The 21,671-nt window shown below is 39.8% G+C and overlaps 1 protein-coding gene across 1 annotated transcript in view; it reads right to left on the bottom strand.

Annotated features, from left to right (window-relative positions):
• Window positions 1–21,671, bottom strand: part of nav2a (neuron navigator 2a) — a 343,940-nt gene that overhangs the window by 107,206 nt on the left and 215,063 nt on the right. Inside the window, exons 8-11 of the mRNA XM_036587379.1 lie at window positions 18,823–18,935; window positions 17,829–17,937; window positions 10,093–10,458; window positions 6,337–6,459 (exon numbers count right to left, since the gene is read on the bottom strand). Of these exons, the coding sequence (XP_036443272.1) occupies window positions 6,337–6,459; window positions 10,093–10,458; window positions 17,829–17,937; window positions 18,823–18,935 (711 nt within the window). The remainder of the gene's footprint in view (window positions 1–6,336; window positions 6,460–10,092; window positions 10,459–17,828; window positions 17,938–18,822; window positions 18,936–21,671) is intronic.

The following is a 21,671-nucleotide window of genomic DNA, read 5'->3' as shown; positions in this document are numbered from 1 at the left end:
TAAATGTGTTCGCTTCTGATTGGCTGTTCTGTATCTCACCTCATTCAAAAGGCAGTCTAAGCTGAAACTCTCCTTGTAACTTCAGTGTGAGTGGACGGAGGTAAACTACTGCAGATTGAATAGGTGAATATATCTAAATGAGTTGGTGTTTGTGACATCACAAAAAGAATTCAAAATGGACTGGGTATGTTGTGAAACTTTAACAATGTTCACATAGTGCATCAAACTCTTGTTTTAAACAAAGTGAGGAAGTTTCATATCACATGATATGAGTCAAGTCAGCTTTATTGTCAATACTACAATATGTACAGGACATACAGAGTATTGAAACTGCGTTACTCTCAGACCCCATGGTGTAGCGATAACATTAAACATATGAGCCCTTTAAGTGAGAAAAATTCCTATGCAGGTTTAGATAGTCTGATGCTTTATGTATATATTGAGTGCTGATGAGTGCTGACATCGTAACAAGAAGCGAAAGTGGGCGTGGCCACATGTATGCCATTACCCACCATGCCGTAGTTATAAAAGAGCCAAAATGACATCATAGGTGAAGAGATGAAGTTCTTTATCTATTCATCTGCCCCTCTGCGTTTGTCCACTGTGAGTAAACATGCACTAAACTCGGGTCGGATCTGTGTTTGATTACTCAGGCCTGTCTGTTTAACATCAAAACAACAGAGCTGACCTCTGACCTTCTGCACCGAGTGCACAGAGAGAGAGAGAGAGAGAGAGAGAGAGAGAGAGAGAGAGAGATAGTGATGGGGATGTCTTGTCCACAAGGATGTGGCATTCCCAAACAGGCCGGGGCATTCCAAACTCTTCCGTATAAAGCTGCTGTGGTAAAATAATGACACAGTGACCTTTAACGCTGCAGAAACACTGATCGCATAAAAACTATTTTTATGTTTTTGTGCACCATTATCACTCCATTTCCTTAAAGGAGAACAACACCAATTTTTCTAAAATGTTCTGCATTTGCATCTGCAGAGTCGTTCAGAGTGGTTTGGTTCTTCTCTCTCTCTCTGTTTGTCCAGCAAACACTGCAGTCTGAATTAGCACATTAACCTCATAGAAAGTGGCCAGTTAATATAAGCACAAGGTGGGAGTTTTTAATAAAGCGGCTAGTGAGCAGGAGCACAAGGTGGGTGTTTCTAATAAAGTGGTCATTGAGGGGAAGCACAAGGTAGATGTTCCTAATAAAGTGGCCAGTAAGAGGAAGCACAAGGTATGTGTTTCTATTAAAGTGGCCAATTAGTAGAAGCACAAGGTGGGTGTTTCTAATATAGTGGCCAGTTAGTGGAAGCACAAGGTGGGTGTTTCTAATAAAGCGGCCTGTTAGAGGAAGCACAAGGTAGGTGTTACTAATAAAGTGGCCAGTTAGTGGAAGCACAAGGTATGTGTTTCTATTAAAGTGGCCAATTAGTAGAAGCACAAGGTGGGTGTTTCTAATAAAGTGGCCAGTTAGTGGAAGCACAAGGGGGGTGTTTCTAATAAAGCAGCCTGTTAGAGAAAGCACAAGGTAGGTGTTACTAATAAAGTGGTCAGTGGGCGGAAGTACAAGGTGGGTGTTTCTAATAAAGTGGTCAGTTTGTGGAAGCACAAGGTGGGTGTTCCTAATAAAGTGGTCGGTGAGCGGAAGTACAAGGTGAGTGTTTCTAATAAAGTGGTCAGTTTGTGGAAGCACAAGGTAGGTGTTCCTAATAAAGTGGTCAGTGAGTGGAAGCACAAGGTGGGTGTTCCTAATAAAGTGGTCAGTGAGCGGAAGCACAAGGTGGGTGTTTCTAATAAATTGGTCAGTTTGTGGAAGCACAAGGTGGGTGTTCCTAATAAAGTGGTCAGTGAGAGGAAGTACAAGGTGAGTGTTTCTAATAAAGTGGCCAGTTAGTGGAAGCCCAAGATATGTGTTTCTATCAAAGTGGCCAATTAGCAGAAGCACAAGGTGGGTGTTTTTAATAAAGTGGCCAGTCAGTAAAAGCACAAGGTGGGTGTTTCTAATAAAGTGGTCAGTGAGTGGAAGTACAATGTAGTTGTTTCTAATAAAGTGGCCAGTTAGTGGAAGCACAAGGTGGGTGTTTCTAATAAAGTGGCCAGTTAGAGAAAACAAGATGGGTGTTTCTAATAAAGTGGCCAGTGAGTGGAGGCACAAGGGGGGCGTTTCTAATAAAGTGGCCAGTTAGTGGAAGCACAAGTTAGGTGTTTCTAATAAAGTGGCCAGTTAGTGGACCCTACAGGTAATTAAATTGAGCATCTGATCACCACTGCAGCAGAGAACTGAAGTAACCTGCCTAGAAGAACCACATGGACACCAAGAAGAAGAAATTCAGCATGTACTCCACTACGACTCTCACACATACCCCAACCTACCGGTCCGTCCTTCTCTCCTTAGCAACAATATTATTTTTTATCTTGGCACAGAGCCGATGTGCATGTTTGCGTCTGAGTATGTAATGCTAATCCTGCCTTCTTCACATGCTCCGACCAGATAATCATCTTGATTCTGTTACCTCAGGCATGTGAGTGCAGTCAAACCTGCGGAGTTCGCACATTACCCTCACGCTGGAGCAGCTCAGTTGTTCAAAGGGAATTCCACCAGTCAGACTCTAGAACCAGACCTCCACTTTCTAACTGTTGTTTTGAGGTTGAGGCTGTTTGCACAGCTTGCTGAAGACCAAATTCTCTAAAGTTGACACTTGTTTTAAACATGCCATGTGGGTGGTCTGTAGTTATTAAATAAATTCTGTTAAATTGGATCAGGTGCAGTTCACACAGAGAAAAATCACGTTTAGAGGTTATATAGCTGTTGGGTTAATAATTTTTCTGAGTAAGTGGAGAGACAGTTCTATTTAACAGATAAAGGTTTCCTGACCTTAGAAGAGGTTTGTCAGTGGACAGATGGTGGGAGTTGGATTATAAACACACTGACCACCCCAGAGCTTTCAAATTTTAATTTTTCTGAACCCAATTCTGCTGAGAAAAGCCCCCCCACACAGACACACACACCTGTGTGATCCAGAATGTTACACAGCCCATAAATCACTCCTCAGTGCAGATTCAGCTGCAGGCTCTCAGGACCCTACCTGCCCCCCACCCCCCAATCTCTCCTGTCAGTACTTCTACATTAAACACTGTGGCCAGAGCGTATTAACATTGCTATAGTCTCAACTGGGAACAGCAGAAAACATTTCAAAATCTACTTTATAGTTATGCTAAACTGGTTTCCACGGTTATGCTATTCTCATTTCTATAGTTACTTCTCAGCCATTTCTATGGTTAGGCTACACCCATTTCATGGCTATACTATTTCCTTTTCAAATGTTTACGCTACAACCATTTCCATAGATACGCTACACTCATTTCCATGGTTACGCTACACCCATTTCCATGGTTATGCTACACCCATTTCCATGGTTACGCTACACCTATTTCCATAAACACACTACACCAATTTAAATGTCTACGATACACCCGTGTCCATAGATACGCTACATCCATGTCCATGGTTACACTTCATACATTTCCATTGTTGCACTGTATACTTCTTCTTTAAACGTGCACGCTACAGAAGCATCAACTACAATAACAGTATAAAAAATAAACAAAGCTCTGAATGTAAATGTTAATTCCTGCTTCTCACCAATTTTCCAAACCTCGGATTCCAAACTCTTCCACTTCCACAGAAATTTCTAAACGAGTCTCTGTCGGTGTGAGCAGGAGCTGCAGTCACTCAGCCTGAAAGTGTGAAATTCAGCAGGTGCACAACTGAACACGCACACACACTCACACGCACACACACAGGCACATGCACACACATTTAGTGCTGCAGGTGTGCTGCAGACAGATAAAAGTGGAGTCTACAGTCATCACCACGGATACCAGAACATCACTCACACCCCATCACACACAGACACACACACACACACACACACACAAACACACACACAGTTTTTCTGTGTAAGTTTTAATGCTCTTTTCTTTTTTCTCTATCTTTCTTAATGCTTGCTCTCCCCTTCTTTCTCTCCCACTTTCTCTTCTCCCTTACACTCTCTCTTTTTCACCTCCTCTCCTCTCTCTCTGAGACAGATGAGACTGTGGGGAATAGTAAAATGCATTTACAGCAACAACAAAGTCTTCTGCTCTCTGCTGTGTTATTCTACAAATCAGCTGAGGGTAAGTGTGTGTATGTGTGTGAGAGAGAGACCGTAGTGAACAAATGAGGGAGCAGCCCTTCTAATTAACTGATAACAGCACAAAAATGATACATTTGCATATAAATATTCACTATAAATGAACAATAGAATCAGTAAATTCTCCATTTAACTTCTTTTCAGCTAGTTATCAGATAAAAACACATCTGAAAAATATGTTTTCTAAAGTGAAATGTACATTTTAAAATTAATATTACAACCCTACACACACACACACACACGCTCATTTCATGCTGTGTTACTTCAGACGACTTTCCAAAGTCAGCAACCTCCATGAACAGTTTACAGTCCAGTCACAGCATTACAGCATAAACTATGAAAAACCATGTACACTTGCATTGTTTCCTTAAAAACAGATGCCCCATTATGTTCATATCATACACGTGCTGCATTAAACTGTTGTGGCTAACAGTTACACCAATTTTTCATAATTTCTCCATAATTCAGGGGTTACAATATAAACAAAGTCATTCAGAGTGATTTGACACAAAATAATTCATTTGTAGAGAAACTTACACACAGATTTCTTTACAGTGGTGGTGATAGGAACCAGGGGGTCGCCATGACTACAACACAAATATAGACATATGATGTACTATCCACAACCACCAGTGAACCTACACGTGTCTTCTGAGTTTTATATGGAATGTTAATGATGGGAAAATAGCGGAAAAACTGAAATAATAAGTTTTCTTTGGGGATTATTTTGCCTCACAGTGCCCTGAATGTATCCCTTCACCACGAATGGATTTTGTCTCAGACATCATGTAGTGTATTCATAACCATTTCATGTAATAACTTTCTGTGAGAAAGTTTTTAGAGGTGGACGTCTGGTTCCTATCACCACCACTGTGAACAATTCTAACTCAGTAAATTTCTCTAGAACGGAGCATTTCACACCAAACCACTCTGAATCTTTACCCTTTACTTAGAAATTTGTAAACATCAGTGTTCCCCATTAAGCTAATGCTGGCTAGCTAGCAGCAACCTTGGCTCATCTTAATGTTAGACAACCCTTTAGCTAGAATAGTGAAAAGTGCACATAGTTATTATGGAGCTCTAAGAACAAACACAACTAGCATAAGATGCTAACAGAAAACATTAATATTAATTTTAGCTATCTCATTATTAAAATTACAGTATAGCCAGAGTTAGATCATAGTAAATTCACAGTAAGGTCACAGTTAAATCACAGTAAGCTCAAAGCAGAATGAGAATGGTCAGATTAGTTGTTTAATTGAATAATAGGTATAATGCCAGTATAATAACAGAATAATAAAAGTTACTTAATTATTGACATAATCACTCCCTGTCCTGTTATTACAGAGACTAAGATGACAACAGTGACAAAATACAAACACAAAAGACAGACAGGACTATGTGTGTGTGTGTGTGTGTGTGTGTGTGTGTGTGTGTGTGTGAGAGAGAGGGTAAAATAGGCATGTACAGTTTCCAGAATGACAAAACATAGCCAGCAGCTAACAAAAGAGAGGACGAAAGACAGAGAGAGATGAAGATAGTGATATCCCACGAGAGTGTTTACAGCCTGAGGTTAACCACAGCACACTGAGAGAGAGAGAGAGAGAGGGAAACATACTGAGAGAGAGTGAGAGAAAGGGAAACATAACGAGAGAGAGAGAGAGAGAGAGAGAGAGAGAGAGAGTGAGAGAGAGAGAGAGAGAGAGAGAGAGAGAGGGAGAGTCAAGCCCAGACAGGCCAGAAAACCCCAAGGAGGTCGAGTGTGTGTGTGTGTGCTGTAAACACATCTGGGCGCTCCCTCATACAAGGTCTGAAATACTCCCGCCAATTTTTAATTATTTCAGGCTTTGCAGGACGACTCGTGGGAATGCACACTCACCATATTTTATAGCACCAAAAAAGTTATTTTATAATAGCAGAACCCTGTATGTGCTATATAGAACCATTCAAAACCACACAGAATACATAACACATTCTCCATCAATCCATTTTGCCATGCAGAGAACCATTTTAGCACGCAAAAGGTTCTTTGAGTGTTAATGGCTTTATGAGCGTAGCTAGACCTAAACATTCAATTTTCCATCCTGAGTGTGACAAAACAAAATAGCCTTTTTGTGGCCAATACTAATTATGAGGGTGATGAAGGTACCTGTCTGCATCTCCCTGGCCGGTGGACGCGTTTCTCTGCAGCGTTTCCCTCACCATGGCCATGCCGTCCGGCAAATGGTTCAACCGCCGAGTGTACAGACTCAATCCCCCGTCCGTCATGTAGCTGAGAGAGAAAGAGAGTCACAAAATTCAGGGCGTATTGTGTTTCCATCTTCCGGAAATGCGCCACGAGAGCACAGACATTTGTTCCGCTGTTTCAGTCTTGGTTTCAGAATCATTACGCCCCTAAATAGCAGTGCGTCATACATACAGCATCAGAAACCACATAATCAACTCTATTAGAGATACTAAACAACTGCACACAGTTTGAGGTTTGAAGCTCAAGTTGGCTTCCCTATTCTTCCGCAGTTACATTGTACCGCCTTACCTGAAATTTCCTGTTCCACCTTAAATAGTGCCGCAGTTACATTTTAGCGCCTTATTCAAAATTTCCTATTCCACCTTAAATAGTGCAGCAGTAACATTCTAGCACCTTATTCAAAATTTCCTGTTCCACCTTAAATGGTGCAGCAATTATATTCTAGTGCCTTATTCGAAATGTCCTGTTCCACCTTAACTAGTGCAGCAGTTACATTCTAGCACCTTATTCGTAATTTCCTGTTCCACCTTAAATGGTGCAGCAGTTACATTCTAGCACCTTATTCAAAATTTCCTGTTCTACCTTAAATGGTGCTACATTTACACTCTAGCACCTTGTTCTAAATTTCCTGTTCCACCTTTAACGGTGCAGCAGTTACATTCTATCAGAGATACTGAACACCTAAGAGACACTGATTAATACACAGTTTGTAGTGATTCAGACATGCGGTTAGCACTATGCGAATAGGTGGGCTATAAGCTTCTATTACTTGTTAGCTACATTAGCCTCATAACTCAAGTGCTAAAACTAAAGAAGCAAAACTTCAGACTCCAAACACGTCTTGTCTGAAGGAGTGTGATGAGGTTAGTGGGGGCAGCGTGTTTTATAGAGGAGAAAATAGACCCGTCTTGTATTTGGACAGACTGAACATTAATCACTGCAGCGCAGCCTCTGTTGAACTAAAACACACACTAACATAACACACACTCTACACTGCACACACTAACATTTATCACCTCTTCTATCACAGTAAAAATTACTTTAAATGCAAACTTAAGCTCTCAGAAGCCAATCTCCAGAGAAAAAATGTTTAAAAAATTGTCAAAATAAAGTAATAAAACAAGATATCATTATGGGCTGCCGTCCAATCAGCTGCTTGTTTCTATGTAGTTACAGTTAGCAGCCAGCCACACTTAAAGGGCCCTTATCCTATATTTTTCTTGCATTTTATAACATGGGTGTGTATTTATGCAACATAATTCATTTTTCCAACCTCTCTTCATCCCTTAGGATTAAAAAGGCTGGTTTTGTTACTGTGCCTGACATATGTAAATGAGCTCTGTTCTGATTGACTGTGCCTCATTCAAATAGCAGACCAGGCTGAAACACTCTTATAGCCTCAGCGTGAATGGGCATGGCTGCTTTTAGCTGAGTAGGTGGGTATATGTAGATGTGTTCATGTTTGTGACATCACAAAAGCAGCAAATAAAAAACGAGCAGCTTTATTTCCATATATACGGACAATGTTCATATATTGCATCAAACTTTTTTATAAAAAAAGAAAGTTTTTCTATGGTGTACGCCCTTTAATAGAACAAAAAATGCCAGGTGTGAACAGAAATTTGACTGGCCTTAGTTAGTACAGATCATTTAGCACATAAAACAAGTGAATACATGACGCACTCGATCCCTACAAAGTGCTGCACACACACACAGCTGGTCGAATGAGGACAGCTGTTCTTTTGTGTTGGTTCTCAGTGACAGTGTCTGCTTTCTCGTTCTATTCAAGCATCATAACATCATGAACATCCGGAAACTTTCCTCTCCAGGCTGGTAATTCAACCTCCATTCACACATTTACTGCTGCTGAATCCTGAGGGAAAGCTAATAAATGGTAGTTATAATAATAGCTGGGGTTTCAGTTACTCTTCACCATGGCTAAAGAACGCAGGAGGCCTGTTCTAACAAGAAAAACGTCAATAAAGGAGTTCTTTAGGAAAACTGCAGGTTATCAGGTTCTGCTGAGGTCACTGAGTGCACTTCTTGGACCTCCGGAATGTCCCAAATTAAACTTCTGGGGGTCCCTGGAAAGAAACTTATGACCTTATGCTGTCTGTTAGGGACAAACAAATTGAGGGAAAGGTCACTGTTTATCAGCTTCACCCACAATCAGCTTCTGTCTTTGGTGTTCTTAACTAACTAGAGCTGCAGCACTGCTCTGCCTCAGGGTGGCGCTGTAGCAGACTCGTTCACCCAGTTGGTCCCTCATAGTCTAGAAACTGTAACTATGCCCAGATTCCTCTGAAAAACTTTACAATGTGCTGCAGCATATCTGTGAATCTGAAAACTCGCCCAGTTTCCCAACAGTCTGGTGTAAAGAGTGACTGTTCCTCATTTCTCACACTGAAGACAGAAGAGGAAATAAGGAATATCTCAGTTAACGTGAGAAGAGCACAGAGGGAAACTAGAACAGAGACTTTACAGAAGAACAATCGTGAAACTAGACATTTTGCTGCCACTAAAGCATCAGCGCCACTATGGTGAGTGAGTTAGCAGCCAACATGAGACCCCGAAATACCAGGGGGATTTCACACACTGGATTTAATTCCGCTCAAAGAAAAAGCTTATTTTAAAAAAGTTAGATGACCCATTCAGCTTCTAAAATCTGCAGCTCTGTGATGAATTGCTGAGATGCAAAAGCATCTGAGGATGGTTCACTAAAAACAAAACACTGTCGCCCTCTTGTGGCTTCCTCACCAAGGTGATTTGTGTGAAAGATCACAGATACGAATACTGGGTAGCACTTACAGCACTTTAATTAAAGGCAACCAACATAGAGGATTCACAACATATTCATAAGCACTGAATAAAGGACTTATAAAGCAATACTTGAATATACATAAACAGCTTATGCCAGCAATCACCGATACATGATATAAGATGTTTTAAGAAGAAAGTGGCATTGTATTGACATAAACTAAAGTGACAGACATTTGCTCCATTTATAACATTGTTATGAAGTGTTAAAATGGACCACTGATGTATAACTCCATTGCAGTTTTATAAATAGAACTATCGACCATCACTTCAGTTTAAGACTCCTTTTATCAATACAATGTTATTCACTTCATCAAATATCTTTATACAAATTCTTATGCATTTGATATTAAGTTTTTATGCAGGCAGCTTTCAAAGTGTTTATGTTGTAAACAGTAGGGTGCTGTTTTGACTGGGCAGAAATTTACCACCAAAAGGGCTTTTTTATAACAGAAGTACACTTTTTGCTACAATACAGATTCTATAAAGAACTATATAGAACACATTCTCCATCAATCTGAAGAACCATTTCACCATGCAGAGAATCATTTAAGCAATCAATGGTGTGGAGATGCTCAGTATCTCTAAAAGACCTGTTTATGTGGTTTCTGACACTGCATGACTCACTGTTACCTATAAACATGGACTAAAACACAGGTGGTTGCTAAGGTGTTGCTATGTTATCGCAGGTGGTTGCTACGGTGTTGCCAGGCCTTGTTATGCTATCCCAGGTGGTTGCTAAGGTGTTTCTTGCCTGCTGTTATAATTTCCCACATGGTTTTGCATAGATAACAGAACGTCATACAGTGATTAATCAGAGCTGAGATGTTCCTCACTCACCCACTGGTAATCTCATCAATGCGGGCGTTCTTAGCCAGCACGTCTCCATCGCTAACATAGCCGCTAACATCCATCTCCAGCTCCTCTCCCCGCTCTCTCAGCTCTAGCCCACAGAGGGCGCTGCCGCGTGCCACCAGCTGCCTGCGCAGGGGGGCGGGGTAAAGGTACCGCCCCTGAGCCGGCCCTGCACCCCCACGACCAGGGTAACCATTCCCCAGCGAGGGAGCATCGCCTGCCTGCAGCCTCGGACTGGACTGACCAACTCGGCTGGCCCAGGCCAGCGGAACCGGACGGGACGACAGGGACAGCAAACTGCGGCCACTTAACTCTGTGGTAACCCCACTGTCAAAGGTTGTTTCCAAAGTGCTGGATAAAAGAGGAGAGCAGACAAACAGATGCATTCATTTAAAAAAAAAAATAGATCGATCATGTATTATTAACTGCATAAAACAAATCAACACAAATGAATGAGCAAAAAAAAACCGCTAGGTCACCAAAATTGTCTTATGACACAGTCATTTAAGTAATTTTGCAGCACTATAGAGCGCTTTTTAAATGAAACAATAGAAGCCATATCGCCCCCTACACTTCCTGTAGTGTATTACAGTCTGTCAGAATGACTGTGTAGATTATATGAACATTAAAGAGGGCTTTTTAAATGAAACAATAGAAGCCATATCACCTCCTACACTTCATGTAGTGTATTACAGTGTGTCAGAATGACTGTGTGGATCATATGAACATTACAGAGCGCTTTTTAAATGAACCTATAGAAGCCATATCGCCCCCTACACTTCCTGTAGTTTATTACAGTGTGTCAGAATGACGGTGTGGATCACATGAACATTATGGAGCACCTTTTATGTGTGGTTGATAAATGCTTATATCAATAAAACTCTTATAGTCTCACAAAAGTGACTCTATAAAGCTTTAGATCTTCTGCTTTTGCCCTAAAATGATCACGGCTCAGCTGGAATTATTAGGAATTCCAGGTCAAGTGGATTAATGACACACAACACACTGAAAAAGAGTGAGTCTTAATTGTGAAAAGAAATGAGGGAATGAGAGAGAGAGATGATCAAAGAGGTTTTCGAGCACTGCTGATGTCAGCAGTGAAGACCCCCCAACATGAAATAAAAAACAAAGACAGTTCTCACAGACAGGATTCCAGCAGTGAACAGAACAGACACTGACTCAGAACCAACATGACACAGAATATTTTTCCCCAAAGCTGTAGCACTCAACAACCACAGTGGACATCTCAAACTTTAAACTTAAACTAAACTCCCTTACTGTACTACAGTAACTCCTCTGCCTTTCTGAGGAGCTAGATCTCAGCATGTAATAAGGTCCCTTATTTTATTTTATTTTAATTATGTTTATTGAATTTTTCTCAACATAACAAGCATACACCATACACACGTAACAAAAAAAAAAAACAAACCAAAAAAACACAACCCCACCTTACATACACAAATATTTATGCTGACCAACATATCAAAATGCCACAGTAAACTATACAAGTGCTCTCACCACACCAGAATACTTGAGAGATCTGACCCAATATACAGCAGAAAAGGTTCCCAAGTATCGTAGAAGACATTTGTTTTTGAACGTAACAGGTGTGTCAAGTAATCTAGAGATACATGTTCCAAAACAACTCTGTGCCAGCTTGCTATAGAGGGTATTTTATCTGTTATCCATTGTAATAAAATACATTTCCTTGCACAGAATGTTAAAACATTGCAGAGTTTTTTCTTAAACTTGTCGGAAATATAATTATTTGGCGACCCAAGCAATAAACACAATGGGTCCATCGGTTTTAAAAATCTTGTACAGTTCCTGTGAGATCTCCCCCTAAAATGTTTTAATTCTGTAAGAAGTCCACAGACAACGGGTGAGGTTACCTACCTCCACTTTACATTTAGAACACATAGGAGAAAAACCCTCTTTAAATTTAAATATGCGCTCTGTGTAAGATTTTAAACTGGATAGCTTTTGCTTTATTACATATACTGATAGAGTTTGCATTCTTCCAAACCTTGTTCCACACATCCTCCTCTATCTCTATATCAAGTTCAGTTTCCCAAACCTTCCTCAAATAATGAGTGTTAGCGTTGGGATACTCTCTTAATATAATATAAAAGAAGCTAGTAGATCTATTCTGTTTGGGCAGAAAAAGCTGTCTCTCTATCTGAGAGGGTTGCATATCTAGGTGAAGCGTTGTGTCCTTTCTTACAAAGTCCCTTATCTGAAAAAAGCGCAAGATGTCATGTTTGTGAATGGCATATTTATCAGATATCTGACTGAATGACGTCAGTGTGGACCCTTCAAATAAATCCCTCAAGTGAGAAAGACCCCTCGATGCCCAAAAACGGAAATGAAAACCTGTAACACCAGGAAGAAAGTCAGGATTATCACATATAGGAGTATAAATAGAAGTCAGCTTGGATCTACCTTCCAGATTCTCCATGCTTTAACAGTGTTAATTACAATGGGATTCTCACAGGAGCTTCTTACTGACTTAAAGTTTCTAAGAAATAGCAAGTTTCGTAAGGGATATTTTGTTTGTGAATTTTCGATATCAAACCACAAAGAAGAATTGTCTTCATGTATCCAATCATATATAAAAAGTAAGTGAGCACATAGCTGATATTTTTTAATATCCAGGAAGTCAAAACCCCCTCTCACGTCCGGAAGACGTAAAACTGCCATTTTCAGTCGTGGCCTCTTCTTAACCCATATAAAGGAACTGAACCACTTATCTAGAGTTTTAAGAGACTTGCTTGGGAAAAGGACTGGAATCATCCGTCCAGGGTAAAGCAGTCTTGGGAGGACATTCATTTTTATCAATGCAATACGGCCTATCCAAGAGATAGGGAGAGCATGCCATCTCTCCAAATCTAGTTTGATACGATCCAGCAATGGAGTGAAGTTTGTTTTGAACATCTGATTAAATTTAGGGGTTATGAATACATACGAAGTATGTAAAGCCTGTCTCTGACCATTGAAAAGGAAAAGGTTATGGATTTTGTGGTATGTGTTTTAAGCTACCCATGGGCATAGCTATGGACTTAGTTGAACTGATTTTATAACCTGAAAAAAGACCAAATTTGGAAATAATACTAATGAGGCTAGGGATTGATATGTGTGGTTTAGAGAGAAAAATCAAAATATCATCAGCATATAATGTGATTTTTTGTTCTTTTTTGGATGTATTCAAACCATGTATGTTAAGATCTGTTCTTATTGCCTCAGCTAATGGCTCTATTGCTAAATTGAACAAGGAAGGCGACAGCAAGCAGCCTTGTCTCGTGCCTCGCTGAATACTAAAATGATCAGATCGTAAACCATTAGAGAACCGCAGCCATAGGGTTATACAAGGTATGTCCACTCTATGCTATCAAATGCCTTTTCCGCATCTAATGAAATCACCATCCCATCTACAGCCCTTTTCTGAAAAGTAAAAATACAATTTAAAAGTCTGCGAACATTATTACAGGAATTACGGCCCTTAATGATGCCTGTCTGATCTTCTTTAATAATATAAGGCAGCAAACTTTCCAGTTGGGCTAATATTTTCGAGAGAAGCTTCAAGTCTACGTTTAAAAGAGAAATGGGCCTATAGGAGGCGCAGTCCTCTGGTGGTTTTCCCTTCTTCAAAATCAGAGATATATTAGCTTCTCGTAAGGATGTAGGCAGAAGACCCTTGACAAAAGAGTCATTAAACATATTCAGTAATGGGTCAACTAAGAGATTCTGAAATTCTTTTTAAAACTCACTACCAAGTCCATCTGTGCCAGGGGCCTTACCACATTGCAGTTTCTTAATAGCACTGAGCACCTCTTCTTTGTAGATTGGAGAATTGAGAGCCAATTTCTGATTGTCTGTTAAAGTGGGGAGCTTAAGGGAAGAGAAAAAGTCATCCATTAATTCTGGGGCATCCGAAGGTAATTTGGACTTAAACAGACTTTTATAAAATTCCCTAAAAGTATTGTTAATAATTTTAGCCTCCTGAGATATGTTTCCCTGCACATCAAGAATTGAAGATATGATTTGAGAGTCTGCCTTTTTCTAAGGTATGCCAGATATCTCCCTGCCTTATCACCATGTTCATACAAACGTTGTTTAGCAAATCTTATTTTCACCTCTGCATCTTTTGTCAGAAGGGAATCTAGAGCTGAGCGCAGGGCGGTAATTTCTTTCAATCTTGCTGGTGATGGATTCTTAATACAATCCTTTTCTACTAATTTCAATTTGGTTTCTAATATTTTTTGTTGTTCGTGCTGCTTACGTTGTCTATATGATGTATAAGATATAATGACCCCTCGTGAAAAGGCCTTTAAAGTTTCCCATAACAAAGATGGATTGTCAGTGGACGGAGAGTTAAAAGACATAAATCATTCTAATTCTGATGTAAAGTACGCTAGAAATTTATGGTCATTCAATATTGAGGGGTTAAGTCTCCAATGTCTGGATTGTGGTAACGAATCACACAGCTCAACCTTCAAAAAAACTGGTGCATGGTCAGATAGGGTTATATTACCAATTGAACTAGAAATTACACATTGCAGTCGCCTACTAGGGATAAAGAAATAATCTATTCTCGTATGACATTTATGAAGGTTTGAGAAAAAAGTAAACTCTTTATCTACAGGATGCTGGGCTCTCCAAATATCAACATAATCTAAATCCTCACATATAGCATTAAGAGCCTTAGCTTGAGAGGATAGTAATATTGTACCCATAGGAAATTTATCTATCATAGTGTTCAAATGACAATTAAATTACCCCCAACAAGTGAATTACTAACACTCATGTCAGTCAATTTCGAAAAAGCAGAGGTACGAAACTCAAATGGATGACCAGGGGGGTTATATACATTCATAATAGCCAGCTCCTCCCCATACAAAATGCCCTTCACAATCAAATATCGACCCTGACTGTCCTTAATACAGGACAACAGTTTGAAAGGTAAATTTTTCCTCAGCAGTATAGCTACTCCTCTACTCCTAGTAGTGAATGAAGAAAAGAAGACCTGCCCAAAACCATTCTGCTGCAGTTTTAAATGTTCTGTATCATCCAAATGAGTCTCCTGCAACATCAATAATCAAGAGCAATATCAACTTGCTCTTTTTTAAGAAAAGTTAAGATCTTTCTTCTTTTGATAGGTGTATGGATACCCTTAACATTCAAAGTACAAAAATTCACTACGTTGGCAGCCATTTTCTTAACAGAAACAGAAAATAGAGAAAGAAGTCTCTAAACATCAGACTATGCAATCTGTAAGCCAGCATAACGTATTTCAAAATAAAAATAAGCTGGGAAATAACAACGAACACACAACTATAATATATATAAACCTGCACTCTACCTTGAGAGCCAGCCCCGTAGGCAAACATAGGGGTCACAGTAACGTCTCTTATCACGGAACTCCGCAGGAGAGACAGCACTAAAGTCCAAGCTCCAGCGTTAAAGTTAACCTTTTCTCCAACACATGTTCAAAAAGTAATCATAAAAGTAATACAAGCAATGCACACTTGCTAAACAGAGAAATGAACGAGCTCAGTTACTTACTGTTGGATAATGACTCACTCAACCTGCTGAGTCGTCGGTAGCTGATTCAAGGAAACCATAAATTTCTCAACCTCAGCCGAATCATCGAACTCTTTGGAAAGGCCATTATGCACCACTTTAAGTGAAGCGGGGTAGAGATGCATGTATGTTGCGCCCACGGCCCTCAACCGTTTCTTCACCTCGTCAAATCGCTTGCGCTTACGTAGAGTCGCAGCTGAAAAATCGTGAAAGATGAATACCCTCGAATTTCCGTACATGAGCTTGTGTCCACTGCTTCCAATCTTCCTTGCTGCGCCCATCACACGCTGCTTGTCAGTGTAGTTGTGAAACCTTACGAGGACAGGTCGCGGGCGCTGAATCGAGTCGGGCTTGGGAGCCAGTGTGCGATGGGCTCGTTCTACCTTTATGTTCCCTATCGCCGTTTCAATATTCAAGAGATCTAAAAGCCATGTCTCGAAGAACTTAACTGGCTGGTCTCCTCCTCCGGAACACCGATAATACGAATGTTCTTCCTTCTCCCTCTGTTTTCTAAGTCGTCAATATGTTCACCCATTTCGCGCACCTCTTTCTCTAGCGTTTTCAATCGTTTTTCTGCCGGGTCGACAGCATCTTCCACCGCCGACACTCTGGCCTCAGCTTCGGTAAGCCGCTTTTCATGAGCATTCAGTGTCTCTCCATGAATCTGAAGCATTTGTGATAAAGGTCCAAGTTTTTCATCTATCACTTTGGGAAGATTGTCTGTGATTTCCTTTATCACCTGACGAAGCCCAGAGTCAAGCAGGTTCGAGCTTGCCGAAGAGTTAGCATCGCTAACTTACGACATTAGCTGTGTGGCTTGTTGGCCAGCTTCTACGTCCGGCTTAGTTGAGTTCTTCGTGCTCCTTTGCGGCATATTCTCAGCAGTATGTCTCAAAAAGTAAGTATCAAGGCTCATATTAGTCTGTCAGCACTCCGTGTGGAGAAAAAAATAACACGTTTTGCGAGAAATGTTGAAAATATTAATGAAGAGGTGCGCTGCCTCTGCTGACAGTGGTGAAAGCTGTAAGTTTGGTGCTCTTCCTCACTCAGGGTGCTGGAAATGACTCGAGTATAATTTCTTACTTTTTATGTACGACTGTACAACCAGCACTGCTCCCAGTAGATTTTTCAGTGTAAAGCACTTTCAGTTGTGTTTAAAAGGTGATAAACAAACTTGCCTCGTCCTGCCTGTGTAACTATCCTTATTTACATACCTGTACAAATGTGAATTTTACAAACGTTCATATCATTCTGAAATACTCTGGGTATAATAGTTATTAGGTTATATGTCTACTTAGACCTGTATATGTACAGATATTCACACATCTCTTTAGCTCCTTCCACACTGGCTCTTCGTTAATATTTCTTATTCTTTATTCTTTTTATTTTATTTGTCCTTTAGAGACAGTCTGTGTGCTTGTCTTGTCTGTTCAGTGTGTTACACATGTGCGACTTACCAAGAGTAATTTCTTATATATGTAACAAAGTGGTTCTGATTCTCCACTTCAGAAAGGCTTTGTATTTGTAGTGACACCATGTGACCACCTGGGGGTGCTGTAGTCTCACTAATGACCCAGTACTTTGGCAACAAGGTTCCCTTTGCCTTTTGCATTTTACCTTTTAACACTAATGTGTCTTGTTAATTTTAGTCACTACACTGCTCTCTTAGAGCTATTTTAGCATTTTATATCTGGGTAAAGCACCCTGAAATTGTGTAAAATGAAAAGATTATTATTATTATTATTATTCATTGACATATTTATAGAGCTAAGGTAGCTAAAAAGCTGAAAAATATCTAAAGCTGGAATTGAAAGCTGTTAAGTTACTGTAAATAAATAAGAACACTGGCCTCATTCATCAACCATTCTTAAAAAGAAATTTCTTCTTAAAAGCCACTTACGCAGTTTTGAGGAAGATTCTGACATTCACTAAAGTTTTCTTATTTGGGATTTGTCCTTAGGTAAGAACAGAATCTACACACACTCAAGAGCACAAAGGTGAGAAAAGTTCTGCGCTTTAAGAACACGTCATGAATCTGACATAGACTTTTTCTTAGGACCTTTCTCAAGAACACATTTAAGAACAAACTTAGGAAGATGTTGGAGAATGAAGACCATTTAATACCGTTATACTGCTCTTACCTGTGTGTGATCTGAGTCCCTCGCAAACTGGACATGGTTTCTTCCAGATTCTGCCGGAGATCTGCAATGTTTTTAACGGTTCTCAGCCTCCTGGTCTCAGGATCTTCACCTGGAAGCAGAGTAAGGCAGATTAGCTTTGCTGATAATTAATTAAACACTGTATTAGGGCTGAAAGATAGATCTTTTTTTTAAATGCAATTTCATTTAATTATAGTCTACATTATCAAAAACGTTGTATTAAGTGGGGAAATTAAACCAAATAACAGAGTTTGTGAACTGCCTGTAGATGAGTTAGACCAACCATATTGAACCAAACCTCCATGTGTTATGACATCACAAGCACAACTTCCTGGCTGTCTGGCACACTACATTCAGGGGTCAAACCTCAAACCAGAAAAGTGGATATTCTGGTCTTTTTGAAAAACGTCTGAACCTTCATTTACACAAAGTAATCGCAATTTAAATCACAGTCACATTATAAGTCAGAAAAATCGTAATTAGATCTTTTCCCTAAATCATTCAGCACTACACCATGTTACAGATTAGCATTGATAATAATAAATTAATAAACAGTATGTTACAGCTTAGAAATGCAAATAATACATTAATAAACAAACAGTATGTTACAGACTAGCATTGCTACTAATATATTAATAAACAGCATGTTACAGAATAGCTGAAAATGAATGAAGCAGGACAAGTCTTTATATTTCTAAAAATAAATAACTAAAACAATAGAACTTCATGTAACGTTTCCAAACTGAGGGACTTTTTTACTATTTAACTCCACATTTCAGCCCATAATCACCTGTCAATCAAGTCTTCAAACAACAGCAAACTGAACAAAATATTGCTTAACAAACGCCGTTTGACCGTTATGGGGAAAATCTCTCCATTAGACCAGAGTTAGATGTAATCTCCATTTTCAGCCACCAGACAGACATCATCAATCTCTCAGACATGAATAATCAATCCTTCAGTCCGATATAATCACCTGATAAGTCTTCTATGGACGTCTGGTTGGTCTTGCTGAAGTTGCCGGAGTCCCCAGTGTGTCCTCCGGAGCCTGTTTCCATGGTAATACTGTCATCTCCTTCCGTCTGGGATCTAGCAAAGAAGTCCAAGGTGTCAGATTTGCTAACATAGAGCGAATGCTAATGGAGCCCTGCAATTGCTAATGCTAATTAGGTACAGGTGCATGTTGAAGTGTTTCAAATCCAGCTTTCTTTTCTCCAATGCTAAAAGCAAGAAAAACCAATCACAAGCAAGAGCCAATAAAAATGGACAAATGTAGTCGGTCAGCCAAGATGTGTTTGGTGTCTGAAGTTTTCTTTTTTTTTTTTAGCACTAGAGCTACGCTACGCTAAGCTGATATTACTAACAAGTAATGGAAGCCACCTATTAGCAATAGCATGCCTAATTTATCTCACACTCGCCACACACTGTATGGAGGTGTTCAGTATCTCTAACAGATTTTTTCCGACACTGTATTACTTGGTTACCTATAAACATAGACTAAATTCAGCCTTTAAGATGATGCTGCTACTGTTTTTAGCTATGCTAACGTCCTTTGGTCTTTGTTTTAGATAATAGCAACGAGAAGCTGCTTACTCGTCCTCTTCTACCTTCAACTGTTATATATGAAGTTTAACCAGTTTTACCAGAACTTGAACCTGAATTCGTAGTTCCAAGCATAACAGTCTTTTCCAAAGAACCAGTTATCTGGGCTTTAGTGTGATTTGGTCGAAGATCTATTTGTTTTTTTTGTTTTTTTTGGCCGCTTTCTCAAACGTCTTTGTCAATACCAAACTTCAAAGGCATCAATTTTTTTTTGTCTCGCTTGTTTAATGTCCAGCTTTCACATCCATAAAGAGCCAATGTGAAGAACACAGCCTGGACAGTTCTGATCTTTGTCTGGAGAGACAAATCGTTGAGCTGGAAAATCTTTTCAAGCTCCTTCATCCTCATTCTGCCGAGTGCCGATCTGGGTTGTATTTTTTGCCCATTGGATCCTTTTCCTGCTGAAAAAAACAGCACCGACCACCAAGAATTGCATGCTGGTCTAGTGCTGGTCTGGTGCTGGTTTAGCTGGTCACCAAGCAAAGTCATGCTGGCTGACCAGCATACCAGCATCCAAAACGTAACACATGCTGGTCTCGTGCTGGCTTTCTAGCTTGGTTGTTGTTAATAATTTTTTTTTTAATTTCTCCACATTTTCTCCCCAATTTCACTGAATCCAATTCCACCCACTTCTAAATCACGTTTGGTGTGTAAAGACCTTTAAAGCCATATCGAGACCACAGAAAGCCACAGTAGATCACGTGGCTTGAAATGTACACAGAGTGTCAGTCTTTTAGATAAACAGAGAAATGCTATGTATGTTTTCCCAGGTAACATTGGCAGCCTAGACTTTTTTAACCTCTTTTCTTTCAGCTGGAAAACAGTGAGTTTGTGAAGAGTAGATGCCAACTGATGCCAAGCTTGATAAATTATACTGAAAGCTTTATTTCATTAAGTGTGTACATGTAAAAAAAAGTGTAAAAATGAACTTTAACTTGATGTTAATCAGCTATGATTCATTCTACGAAGATTAGCAATGCTCTGTTACGTGATGCTACATGATGTACGTTGGTCTTAAAGAAGCAAACATGCCCTGGCTGTTTTACTGCATTTGGAGGAGGAGTTGGAGTATTCACTGTTAGGATTTGTGGAGGAGTGAAATGTGGGAATTTGATTGTTTTAGGGCAGAAAGAGTCTCTGTGCTCATGTTTCAGACTGTAAGCTCTGGACAGACAACTCCGCTCCGCTGCATAGACAGATCTAAAGCTGAGCTGATAGACAGATGTCTGGCAGCTGTGCTGCGATGTGGGTAAAAGGCGGTAGATAAAGGACCTCTGGAACCAGACAACGTCCAAAAGAGTTCTCATAGTGACAGTGGGGCCGAAGGTCACAGGGCACCGGCTGAGGAATACCATTAACAAAAATAAGCAGGAGGCAGAGAACATTCCGGAGGAAATACCAGGCAAACGCTTCACAGCTGAGCGTGATGGGGAGCATCACATATGCATGTGCACATATATGACCACAATGGGCAGCTCAGAGTTAACCCTTTAAAACAGTGGGACAAAATATTTTGGGGTGAAATCATGATCCCTAAAAAAACAAAACTGACCAAATTCGGACCAAGGACCAAACTGTTAAAAAACATTACACACACATATGTGTGTGTGTATATATATATATATATATATAATATATATATATATTGTATGTTTTGTAAAGTAAAGCTGAGCTGCTAGTGATAAAAATCACTTGTAGCGCTTTTTGCCATCTCATCTAGCGTTACTTTTCAAAAATGTAGTTTGCATTACATGGTTACCAAATAAGTGAACACAGTATACAATTTTTAAGCCATCATTCAATAAATGTCAAAACATCTACTGAAAAATTGTCAACGTTAAACAGTGCTGCTAATTAGGAAAGTAGAGCTGGTTAGTGTTAACTTCTTTAGCATGCTAACAGCTCTGCCCACCACAGAAAATGTTTGGTTCTGGCTGAGTAAAGCACTAACCCAGGTTTAGATGATTGAAAATACTTATTAAAATCTGAGAGAGTAAACAGAGGACAGTAAGGATAAATTAATGCTACCTTAACATTAGCTTAGCGAGCAACTACAGACCAAAATTGTGCCACCCATCACAGCACAGGCTTGATTCAGAGACTTGTGCTCTGTCGACAGAAAACAGAAATCGAACCCGTTCTGTGGTGTTTGAGAGAGCTTAGTTAGCATGCCAAACATGCCATACCACAGCACAGGGTTGGTTGTAGCTAACTGATGCTAAA

The sequence above is a fragment of the Colossoma macropomum genome, unplaced genomic scaffold (genome assembly GCF_904425465.1).
Source record: "Colossoma macropomum unplaced genomic scaffold, Colossoma_macropomum, whole genome shotgun sequence".
Taxonomy (NCBI): Eukaryota; Metazoa; Chordata; class Actinopteri; order Characiformes; family Serrasalmidae; genus Colossoma; species Colossoma macropomum.
The sequence above is the reverse complement of the archived record's forward strand: the minus strand, read 5'-3'. Positions and strand labels throughout refer to the sequence as shown.